Source organism: Panthera uncia, chromosome E1, assembly GCF_023721935.1.
Source record: "Panthera uncia isolate 11264 chromosome E1, Puncia_PCG_1.0, whole genome shotgun sequence".
Taxonomy (NCBI): domain Eukaryota; kingdom Metazoa; phylum Chordata; class Mammalia; order Carnivora; family Felidae; genus Panthera; species Panthera uncia.
Genome location: NC_064814.1, coordinates 5,300,365 through 5,312,974, shown reverse-complemented (window position 1 = coordinate 5,312,974; position 12,610 = coordinate 5,300,365). Strand labels below are relative to the sequence as shown.

Here is a 12,610-nt window from a genome sequence, read left to right as displayed (position 1 = left end):
TTTCTTTCTTTCTTTCTTTCTTTCTTTCTTTCTTTCTTTCTTTCTTTCTTTCTTTCTATTTTGAGAGAGAGAGCAAGCAGGGGAGGGCCAGAGAGAGAGGGAGAGAGAGAATCCCGGGAAGGCCCCACACTATCAGTGCAGAGCCTGATGCAGGGCTTAAACTCACGGACCGTGAGATCACAGCCTGAGCTGAAATCAAGAGTTGGACACTTAACTGACTGAGCCATCTAGGTGCCCCAAGTATCTGACTCTTGATTTCAGGTCAGGTCATAATCTCAAGGCTCATGAGTTTGAGCCCTGCATTGGGCTTGGCACCAACAGTGTGGAGCCTGCTTGGCATTCTCTCTCTCTCTCTCTCTCTCTCTCTCTCTCTCCCAAAACAAGTGAATAAACTTAAAAATATATTTAAGAAAAAGCCAGTGAGATGCTCCTATACACTCACTAGAGTGGCTAAACTTAAAAAGACTAATAACATGGGGATACCTGGGTGACTCAGTTGGTTAAGAGTCCAACTCTTGATTTCGGCTCAGGTCACGATCTCATGGTTCCTGAGTTCAAGACCCACATCGGGCTGTTCAACGACAGTGTGGAGCCTGCTTGGGATTCCCTCTCTCTCCCCCGCTTCTCTCTGCCCCTCCCCTGCTCTCTCGTGCTCTCTCAAAAATAAATAAACTATTAAAAAAATTTTAAAAAGACTAACAAAACCAAATGCTGGAACTCCTGTACACACTCCTGGTAGGAATGTAAAATGGTACAACTGTTTTGGAAAACAGTTTGGCAGTTTCTTTAAAAGCTACACAGGGGCTCCTAAGTGGCTCAGTTGGCTGAGCATCTGACTCTTTGATTTCAGCTCAGGTCATGATCCCGGGGTCATGGGATCGAGCCCCGCTTAGGGCTCTGCACCGAGTGTGAAGCCTGCTTGAGATTTTCTCTCTCTCTCTCTCTTTAAAGTAAAAGAAAGAAAGAAAGAAAGAAAGAAAGAAAGAGAAAGAAAGAAAAAAGATTTAAAAGGTAAACATGTATCTCATGTGGTGCCTAACTGGCTGAGTCCATAGAGCATGAAACTCTTATGATCTCAGGGTTATGAGTTCGAGCCCCACATTGTGTATAAGTGATTACTTAAATTAAAAAAAAAATATATATGTATGTATATTTATATATATATATATATACATATATATATATATACATACATATATATACACATATATGTGTGTGTGTGTGTGTGTGTATGAACATATGTCTATCATGATCCAGCTATTCTACTCCTAGGCATGTACTCAAGAGAAATGAAAACATGTCTGCACCAAGATTTGTGCACAATATTTTAATTTTTTAAAATGTTTTATTTATTTTTGAGAGAGACAGAGAGACAGAGCATGAGCAGGGGAGGGGCAGAGAGAGAGGGAGACACAGAATCTCAAGCAGGCTCCAGGCTCCGAGCTGTCAGCACAGAGCCCGACGCGGGGCTCGAACTCACAGACCACGAGATCATGACCTGAACCGAAGCCGCTCGCTTAACCTACTGAGCCACCCACACGCCCCTTGTGCACAGTTTATAGCAGCTTTCTTTGTAATGGCCAGAAACCAGAAGCATCCCGGATGTCCATTTGAGTGAATAAATAAATCGTGGTGTATCCACACAATGGGATCCTACTCAGAAGAAAAATGGAGTGAGCTATTGTCACGTGCACTGATACGGATGAATCTCAAAATAAATATGCTGAAGTAAGGAAACCAGGCCCCCCCACCCCCAAAGTTACATGTTGTATGACTCCTTTTATATAAAAGTCTAGAAAATGCAAAGTAATCCGTAGTGGAAAACAGGAGACCGGTTGCCTGCGGGAGTTCCCTGGGTGTGGCACGTAGGAGGATTACAAAAAGGCAAGAGAACTTTTCAGGGTGATGAAAATGATATGTTCCTGTCTTCATTCTCAAGTGTGTACAATGTCCAATGTCAGATTTTGTCCCTTAAGTATGTATTGTTTATTGTATGGCAGTTATACCTAAGTAAAACTGGAGGGGAAGACCGTATGTTGTAGAGTGTTCAAACAGAGGAGGGCAAAAGGCTTGAAGAAGCACTTCCTAAAAGCAGATATACATAACAATTAGCAGTCCTACAAATAAGTGAACAATTTTGCATATGACGATTAAAAAATATCTATGTATATACACTCAAATGGACAATAAGCACATGAAAAGATGCTCAACGTCATTAGTCACCAGGGAGATGCAAATTAAAACCACAATGATATGGTATTTTCATGCCCAGTAGAATGGCTAAAATTAAAAAGACTGACCATACCAAGTACTGGCAAGGATTCGGAGTGACTAGAATCCTCAGATGTTACGGGTGGGGTGCAAAATGGCACAACCATTTTGGAAAACAATTTGGCAGTTTCTTTTTTTTTTTTTTTTTTTTTATGATTATTTATTTTTGAGAGAGAGACACACAGCACGAGTAGGGGAGGGGCAGAGAGAGAGGGAGACACAGAATCCGAAGCAGGATCCAGGCTCTGAGCTGTCAGTACAGAGCCCGATGCGGGGCTTGAACCCATGAGGCTTGCCAGATCATGACCTGAGCCGAAGTCAGACACTTAACCAACTGAGCCGCCCAGGTGCCCCTACACACTTTTTTTTTTTAAGAGAGGGAGAGAGAGAGCGCATATGCGTGCAAGTGGGAGAAGGGCAGAGAGAGAGAGAGAGAGAGAGAGAGAGAGAGAATCTTAAGCAGGCTCCCCACTTTATCCCATGACCCAGGGATCATGACCTGAGCTGAAATCAACAGTTCGATGCTCAATTGACTGAGCCACCCAGGCACCCCAAACAAATTATTTTTAATAATTTCAATGGTGTCCTACTGAGCAATAAAAGGAATAAACCACTGATTTACCCAACAGCATAAATGAATCTCAAAACCATTATGCTGACCGAAAGAAGCTAGACACAGAAGAATACATATTGTTCTGATTCTATTTCTATGAGGTGCTTGAGTAGAAAAATTCATCTGTAGAGACCAAAGGCAGATCAGTGGGTTGCCTGGGATGGGAGATGGGGAGATTGATTTCAGAGCAGCACAAGGGAACTTTTGGGGCTGATAGAAATGTGCCAAAGCACCCTGAAATGTGGCGAATCTTAATTGGGGTGGTGGTTATATAAGTGTATGCTTTTGTCAACACTCTTTAAACAAATGCCTTTTAGTGCATAGAATTTGTATCGTAACAATGTAGACTGAAAACGATTTTCTGACTTGTTGCTGCCATTTTTATATCTCTGACCGGAGTCCCCTGGATTTGTGGGGCTCCCGGCACCTTTTGAGCTTTTCGTGTTTGTTCTGTGTGTGGATACAAATGATCACACTTTTCCTGACCTGCAGGTTGTGCCTCTATGACGTGGCTCAGTCCCGAGTCACCCTGAGGGCTCAGCATGGATCTGACGAGCACCAGATCCTGGTGTGTACCAAGTTGGTAGAGCCGTTCCAAGCCCAAGTGGACTCCATGTATCTTGTCCTTGGGGAGCTCGAGCACCAGGGTGAGTCGTGGCCTCACACACTCTTTTCCCTGTGGGTCCCGAGTGGGACAGTCTTCAGTCAGGATGGGGCCTGGCTTCTGACCCAACAAGAGTCCCTCACTGGGGTTAACTTTCCTTCTAAACCAGCCCACAAGTTCAAGGACTCGTGGGAAACGGAAGTGAGAGAGGAGAGAACCCATTAATTTCCAAAGGCGTACCATGTGCTAGGCCTGGTACTGGATAGTTTGCTTAAATCTTTGTGAATCTGCCCACCGGTCTTCAACTGAGTCTTAACTGTTGCCGTTTCACAGGTGAGAAAACCAAGGCTCAGAGAGGATGGGGTTAGAATAATAGGCCAAGAAGTCAGGGTGAGAGAAATAGAAGGGAAGGAGTATCAGCAACCTGGGAGAATCTCTCCCAGGCATCAAGAGTCGAAGGTTGCTCTTTTTTTTTTTTTTTAATGTTTATTTCTGAAAGGGAGAGAGAGCGCGAGAGAGCGTGCGTGTGTGTGCACAAGAGCAGGGGAGGGGCAGAGAGAGGGGGACAGAGCATCTGTGCTGTCAGCACAGAGCCTGATGTGGGGCTCAGACTCACAGACCTCGAGATCATGACCTGAGCTGAAGTTGGACGCTCGACCGACAGAGCCACTCAGACGTGCCGAAGGTTGTTGTTTAAAACCTAGGTACTTGAATGAATTCTTTGCTTCGCTCTCTGGCCATTCCTGTGTCATCTTCCTTTACACAGCTGATATCATACTATGTAATGTTGTATCTGGTTATTTTGGCTTCATCTACATTGTGAACATTTCCCCAGGTTTTAAAAGTTTGTGTAGACATAGTGTTTTATAGCCATATAATATTTTATATGTACCTTGAGTCACACGACCATTGCACGTGTATATTGTTTCCGTTTTTTGCTCTTACAAAAATACTGTACGTTGACTGGTTAAAGAAATTATAGTATATTCAGTCAGTGGGATGTTATGCAGCCATTAAAAATGGTGTTGTAGGGGCACCTGGGTGGCTCAGTCGGTTAAGCGTCTGAGCTCAGCTCAGATCATGATCTCACAGTTTGTGAGTTCGAGCCCCACATTAGGTTCTGTGCTGACAGCTCAGAGCCTGGAGCCTGCTTCAGATTCCGAGTCTCCCTCTCTCTGCCCCTCCCCTACTCATGCTCTGTCTCTACCTCTCAGAAATGAATAAACATTAAAAAAAATTTTTTTTAAATGGTGTTGTAAATCTTTATCAGTTGACATGAAGATATGTTCATAATATCTTACTAAGAAAAAGCAGTTTACAGGGGCGCCTGGGTGGCTCAGTTGGCTGAGTGTCCGACTTCGGCTCAGGTCATGATCTCATGGTCCGTGAGTTCAAGTCCTGTGTTGGGCTCTGTGCTGACAGCTCAGAGCCTGGAGCCTGCTTCGGATTCTGTGTCTCCCTCTCTGACCCTCCCCCAGTCATGCTCTGTCTCTCTCTGTCTCAAAACTAAATAAACATTTAAAAAAATTTTTAAATAAATTAAAAAAAAAGAAAAAAAGAAAAAGCAGTTTACAAAACAGTATGTATTGTAAGATCACATTTTTTAAGATTTTGTTTTTAAGTAATCTCTATATCCAACGTGAGGCTCGAACTTACAACCCTGAGATCAAGAGTCACCTACTATCCCAACTAAGCCAGCCAGGCACCCCTAATATACATTTTTTTTGCATACATCTATGTATATGAAAGATTATTCACCGAAATGTTAATAGAAGTTATTTCTGGTGGTGGGATTGTGGGATTCTTTGTATTTTTATTAGCATTTTACAGTGAAAACATATTGCTTTTTTTAAATCTTTCCTTAAAAATGTTTTTAATTGATTATTTTGAGAGAGAGAAAGAGAGAGAGAGCATGAGAAAGGCAGAGAAAGAGAGAATCCCAAGCAGGCTCTGTGATGTCAGCACAGAGCCTGATGCAGGGCTCAAACCCGCGAACTTCAAGATCATGACCTGAGCTGAAATCAAGAGCCGGGGGCACCTGGGTGGCTTAGTTGGTTAAGCATCCAACTTTAGCTGAGGTCATGACCTCACTGTTCATGAGCTCGAGCCCCCCCCATCGGGCTCTGTGCTGATAGTTCAGAGCCTGGAGCCTGCTTCAGATGTTGTGTCCCTCTCTCTGCCCCTAACCCACTCACACTGTGTCTCTCTTCCTCAAAAATAAACATTTCAAAAAATTTTTTAAATAAAAGAGTCAGAGACTTAACTGACTGAGCCACCCAGGTGCCCCGAAAATGTATGCTTTTATAGCCAGAGGGTAAAAATGTTAAAAAAAAAAAAATTGTCTACATTGAGATATATTAAAAATGCCACACTTAATACCCTTCGGCACTAATCTCTGTCCACTTTCTGATTATTGCCTCAGGGTAGTTTCCTGAACATAGAATTGCTGTATCAGAGGATACAAACACATATGTTTCTTGCTTTACATCACCAACGTCCTTTCTAAAAGTCAGGGTGGTTTTTAACCCTGGATGAAATGTACTAGAAGAAATGTTAATGTTCATGTTTAATTATCTTTGATTTCATAATAGTTCATCTTTATTCAGGCTCAAGCCTTGGAGCTCACAGAGTTCCTGCCCTCCTGTTGATTTGAGAGAGGCATCAGGAGGGGGCTGCGAATGGGTACGACGGGCTTTTGCACAAATGATTTCTACTTTGACTGCAGCCCCAGGTCACCTGAGGCTGTCTCCTGTACCCCCAGCCCTGCACTGAATCCTGGGAGCTCTCGGGAGCCCACCGCACAGAGTCTGGGGTGCTAAGGCCTGCTTGCCAATACAGAGAGGGGTTGAAGCTTAGGACGGCAGGCCAGGATGAGAGCAGGACCTGGCGTGGATGTTCAGAATTACTTGTGGGAAGAAAAATGGGAAAAAACCTGTGCAAGTTCAACCCATGTAATTTTTTTAATTTAATATTTTCAAATCAAATGTGCGCGAGTGGAATGGTAGAATGGGCCTCCCTGTCTGTACCCATCACCCAGACTCGGCCGGGATCCATAGTCTACGTACGGTTCCTGAGTCTCCACTGCCTGCATTTACTTATTTGTTTTATTGGTGTCCGGAAACACCTCGCAGGTCTCTAACATTACCACAGTCATACTCCAATAAATTGACTCTTCTGCATACAATAGAATACATTTGTCCGTGTTCACTCTCCTCCTCGCCATGGCTTTTTTTTTTTTTTTTTTTTTTTTTTTTTTAAGAGAGAGAGAGAGACAGAGACAGACAGAGACGGAGGATATGAAGCCAGCTCCCCGCTGAGAGTGAAGAGCCCTGTGCGTGGCTTGAACTCATGAACCATGACATCTTGATCTGAGCCAAAGTCAGATGCTTTAACCGACTAAGCCACCCAGGTGCCCCTCCATGGCTGTTTAAAAAATTGGTTAGTTCAGATCAAGATCCCAAGTCTATATATGGCATAAAGACTTGGGTTACATACCCCAAGTCTCTTGTAATATTTGTGGTTTCTTTTTTTTTTCTTTATTTTTTTTTTTAATTTTTGAAAGAGAGAGAGAGAGAGAGTGGGAGAGGGGTAGTGAGAGAGGGAGACACAGAATCCGAAGCAGGCTCCAGGCTCTGAGCTGTCAGCACAGAGCCCGACACGGGGCTCGAACTCATGAACTGCCTCGCGGCTCATGACCTGAGCCAAAGTCGGACGCTCAACTGACTGAGCCACCTAGGTGCCCCATCTTTTTTTAAATGCCATTTATTAGAGAACTCGGGTCTGGAATTGGCCAATTGCTTCCTCCTGGTTACGTTAAACCTTCTCCGTCCTGCCTTTTCCTGAGGGTAGTTCAGGGACAGCACGGGGTCAAAGAGAAGGAAAGGTTCTTTAGATAGGAATCACAGTCAATAAATGCAAGAAACTTCGAGAGGCACCTCTTTGAAAGCCCTGATGAAATAATGAATCTAGGCAAAGATCGATCTTATCACTGGCTGATCCCATTGTTCCATGAATGACTGGAACGTTGCAAAGCCGGAGTCAGCCAGCAGCACCCACACCCGCCCGATAAGCCAGACACCGCAGAAGTGGATTGATCAGTGTTGCACCTGCGCCGTGACTCACTTTGAAAGCACAGACAGCACCACTCTCAAGTGTCTTTGCGCCCCCGCTCCCCAAAACTGAACCTGAATAATCAAGCCTCAGATCAAGCAGCAGTCTCCCTAGGCTCTGGCTACGTTACTGCTTCTCCTTACTTTCATCACAGTCTATTTTTTTCTTTCTTAAAAAAATGTTTCAGAGGCCCCCCCCCCGGGTGGCTCAGTCGGTTAAACGTCCAACTTTCAGCTCAGGTCATGATCTCATGGTTCGGGAGTTCGAGCCCCACGTCGGACTCTGTGCTGACAGCTCAGAGCCTGGAACCTGCTTCGGATTCTGTGTCTCCCTCTGTCTCTGCCCCTCCCTCACTCACACTCGGTCTCTCTCAAAAATTAATAAACATCAGAAAAAAATTTTTTTAAGTTTCCCCCAAATTTCTAATTTCTGAATAGCACATGCTCATCATTGGCAACTGACACGGGAGGAAAGACAACAATGAGGGGGGGAGGGGCAGAGTGTGGGCTGAACCTGGAGGTGGCCACTGATCCACATAGACCAAGGTGCTCCTGTGTGGCTGCTTTCAGATCTCCTCCGTATGTCCTGTCCCAGCCAGATTCCAAGTCCTTTGGGGCACAAAGGTCATCTAGACACAAGACAATGCCCTGTGGCAAGCTTAGCAGTTCTGATGACAGAAAAGAGGCCACTTAAGGTCACTTTCTGAAATTTGTGCACACAGCTAGCCAAGAGGCACAAAAAGGCGAAGCTATGTCAGAAACCTGCTGGCTATGACACGTTCCTTGGGCACCATCTAAGGGCTCAAGGACTTCCTGCCCAGGGATTGAGGTTTGGGGATGTAGGCTTTCCCCCAGTGCTGCTCCAGAGTCCCTAGACTTCCTAGGCTGCAGGTGACCTTGCCTACAGCGAGAGGGCTGCCCTAGGGCCCTCGCCATAAATCCCATAAACCCCACCTGCCTGGTTTTCTTCCAGCTGACTGTTGTTCCCTTACAAGCCTTCCTGTCGTGTTCTCTAAAACCTTCCCCCCTCCCTGAAAGACTCCTTTTTTTTTTTTTTTAATTTTTTTTTTTAACATTTATTTATTTTTGAGACAGAGACAGAGCATGAACGGGGGAGGGGCAGAGAGAGAGGGAGACACAGAATCCGAAGCAGGCTCCAGGCTCTGAGCCATCAGCCCAGAGCCTGACGCGGGGCTCGAACTCACAGACCGCAAGATCGTGACCTGAGCTGAAGTCGGACGCTTAACCGACTGAGCCACCCAGGTGCCCCTGAAAGACTCCTTTTTATGCTCTCACCTTCGATGGGACTTGCCTGAAACCTGGCTCTTCCCCAGGACAACAGCTCTCCTCCTGTCCCCAAGTGGCACCTGGTCAGCTTCCCAGGTCACTGCCGCCACCAGACCCAGAGAGGTGCCAGCAGCCAGCTGGCTCCTCAGGTCTGCCGTTGTGAATCCTTATCCTTCTCTGCGGCCAACCGGTTCTGCCTGCAGGCGCCTCTTGCCCCACCTCTGCGTCCCATGGCCGCATCTCTGCCACCTGAAACTGCGGCCTTGCGACCTCGTACCTACCTGTCTGCTGCTCTCTCCTCTGCAGCGCCCCGCAGGACCTGTGGACCTGAGACACTCCTTCCTTTTTCTCCCACCTTCTCTGCCCTTTGCTTTCCCCTCCTCTAGCCCCACCTCACTCTGAGGGCAGCCCCTTTGCTGGCAGAACTTTCACGCCCTCGTTTCTATCACAGTGGCCCGATCAACTCCCGACCTTCGCCCTCTCGGGTCCCACCTGTTGATGGAGAAGGTTCACATGCTCTGTGGATTCCCAGCATGATGGTTTCAAGGTGTCCTGCCGCACCGGGCCTTCTGCGTGTCCCAGTCAACCCACCCTCCCGTGGTTCACAACATCTTTTCAGCCACTCACCTGTCACACATCTGCTTCATCACCTCCATGCTTTCGGCAGATGACCTTGCCTCCTATGTCCCGGGTGAAATCTTAAATGACCTGCGTCCACACCCACCAGACGCTCCTTGCGTCTCGTCTGGGAGAGAGAAGGGTCCGACCTCCGTGCGGCTCAGCCCCTGTGCTGTGACGCACAGCCTGCCCTTCCGTGGGGACTTTGCTCTCCCAACTGAGTCCTTATCCTGTTCCCACTGCTTCTTCCTTCTCAACACATAAACCCCTCAAGCTTCTTGTATATTAAAATAATAGTGTCCTGGGGCGCCTGGGTGGCTCAGTCGGTTAAGCGTGACTTCGGCTCAGGTCGTGATCTCGCGGTTCGTGGGTTCGAGCCCCGCGTCGGGCTCTGTGCTGACAGCTCGGCACCTGGAGCCTGCTTCCGGTTCTGTCTCCTTCTCCCTCTGCCCCTCCCCCACTTGTGCTCTGTCTCTATCAAAACTAAATAAACGTAAAATTTAAAAAAAATTTTTAATAATAGTGTCCTCTTCTGTGTCCCTACCTCGCTGTGGCCCTCCTTCTCTGGGCAAACGTCCTAAAAGCAGGTCTGTTTTGGGGGCGCCTGGGTGGCTCCGTCAGTTAAGCACCCGACTCTTGATTTCAGCTCAGGTCATGATCTCATGGTGCACGGGTTCGAGCCCCACAGAGCGCAGAGCCTGCTTGGAATTCTCTCTCTGCCCCTCCCCTGCTCAGGCTCACTCTCTCTCTCTCTCTCCCCAAATAAATACACTTAAAAGAAAGGAGGTCTGTTCTTCATATCACCCCTTCCTTCTCTCCAACCCACGCCTCTACCCACTGCATTCCAACGTTGTCTTCATCCAGGCTCTGTTGCTCTGGGTTCGTTAAACTTCCAAGAACTTCCCCTAAATGACTCTCTCCTTAGCCGTCTTGTGTGTAAACGCCGCTCTCCCCTCCCTACAGCATTTCTTCAAATGCTTTCAATCCCAGTTACAGAGACCTTCTGCAGACGGACTGACACAGATGGACTGATGGACTGACCCAGTTTGTCCCTTGTGGTAACCATCTAAAGGTCACCTCCATGTTTAATAACATTTTTCATTCACAGGGAGAAACGTGTTCCTCAAAGTAAATAGAGAAGGGAGCGTTTCCCCAGGCTGGCGGGAGGGAAGGGCTGATAGGCATCACGTAAGGAAAGTCCTGCGAAATCAAGTCAGATAACTAAGAAAATCTTCGTACAGGTGGTTTTAATTGCAAACGAGAGCTGTGATTTTGTTCTTGCTTGTCCCGTGTCACCCCGAACATGGGCAGCTGCTCTGTGACACCTGTGTGGGGCTACACGTGTCCCAAGAAAAGCTCTAGCCTTTCGGTGCCAAGTGACGTTTGCCAGGTATCCTGTTTGACTCCTCAGTATCCGTCACCCAGCTATTCCTGAAGTGGCCGAGTGATGAGAATCAACCATCTACAGCGATGCAGAGATCCGGACAGTGCCACACGGCCACTGCTCTCCAGGCTGTGCCCTGTCTGCAGCCCCGCACTGGGACCAGTGGAAGCTGAGGACACACAGGCAGCCTCCTGTTCCAAACAAGTTTATCTGCCGGTGCTGAAGGCTGGAATCTAGACAGTCCAACATTCTGAATTGTGCCCCCAGGCTATGTTAAATCAAGAAAGTGGTCCAGGGGGCGCCTGGGTGGCTCAGCCGGTTAAGCATCCCACTTTGGCTCAGGTCATGATCTCGCGGTTCGTGGGTTCGAGCCCCGTGTCGGACTCTGTGCTGACAGCTCAGAGCCTGGAGCTTGTTTCGGATTCTGTGTCTCCCTCTCTGTCTGCTCCTCTCCTGCTAGCACTGTCTCTCTCTCTCTCTCTCTCTCTCTCTCTGCCTCAAAAATAAATAAACATTAAAAAAAAATTTTTTTTTTAAATCGTCTAGGGGTACCTGGCTGGCTCAGTCAGTAGAGTGTGCAATTCTTGATCTCGGAGTTGTGAGTTCAAGCCCCATATTGAGAGTAGAGCCTACTTAAAGAAAAAAAAAAAAAAAAAAGAAAAGAAAGTAAAAGAAAAAAGAAGAAAGAAAGAAAGCGGTCTAGACTAGGGGGATGGTGATTGAGACCCTCTTCAACCCCAGGCACTTGGGACCTACAGAGCAGGTGGCAGGAATTACGACAAAGGAGGGGCACCTGGGTGGCTTAGTCGGTGAAGCATCTGAATCTTGATCTCAGCTCAGCGCTTGATCTCAGGGTCCTGAGTTCGAGCCCCACGTTGGGCTCCACGCGGGGCGTGGAGCCTACTTTATGAGACTGACGCGCTGCCCACTGCACTAAGAAGGCGACAAGTGGAGCCTACTTTAAAAAAAAAAAAAAAGACAACAAAGGAGGGAAGTAGGGGGTACCTCGATCTGGCCCTTCCGCCATGCAGAAGTGGGATTTTCAGGCTCTCCCCTCAGTTCCAGACATGTGCCAATTGTGCTGTGGCAGGGCCACAGTTCTGAAGCCCTAGAAGGAAAATTACGGGGACTCCACGCGCCATCCCTCCAACTCATCCTGTTAAAATTCAGTCCTGAGAGCAAGGCCGGGGGAAACAGCTGGCATGCATCCGTAAGGTGACCCATGTGTCAGCCACTGCCAGTGCCTTGTGCTTGTGTCTTTCAGACGGAGGCTCCGTGGTGAAGGCCCGGGTGCTGACCTGTGTGGAAGGAATGAATCTGCCCTTGTTAGAACAAGCCGTCCGGGAGCAGAGGAGGTACCAGCAGGAGAGGGACGGCAGCCAGCAGCAAGCGACAGTGCCTGACAGCTGTCCCCCCCCAAACCTTCCCTGAAGTCAAGCCCCCTGGAGATGCCAGAGCCACTGCAGGGAAGACGCAGGACCTTCCCCAGGAGTGACAGCCTTTGTCTGGAGCTGGAGAGAAGGGGTGGGGGTGGGGGTGGGGGTGGGGCGGGGTTGCTAATTTGGATTGTTCCAGACACCCTGTGGGAGGCTGCACTGTGGGGTGCTGGGGCCCGAGCCTCGAGTGGGAATATGGAGGGTTCTGGAAAGTCCTCATGAATAAAAACCCCAGTGGGGGGAGACCTCGTGTTGTGTGCACGTGGTGCAGCGCCGGCGGGGACCAGG

At 47.7% G+C, this 12,610-nt stretch overlaps 1 protein-coding gene across 5 annotated transcripts in view; it reads left to right on the top strand.

The window, feature by feature from the left end:
• Positions 1-12,570, top strand: part of TEN1 (TEN1 subunit of CST complex) — a 21,429-nt gene extending 8,859 nt beyond the window's left edge. For all 5 annotated transcript variants that reach the window (XM_049635697.1, XM_049635696.1, XM_049635695.1 and 2 more), the window contains exons 4-5: positions 3,377-3,531; positions 12,151-12,570. In XM_049635697.1, the coding sequence (XP_049491654.1) occupies positions 3,377-3,531; positions 12,151-12,317 (322 nt within the window). In that variant the 3' untranslated portion in view covers positions 12,318-12,570. The remainder of the gene's footprint in view (positions 1-3,376; positions 3,532-12,150) is intronic.
• Positions 12,571-12,610: the final 40 nt, after the last annotated feature.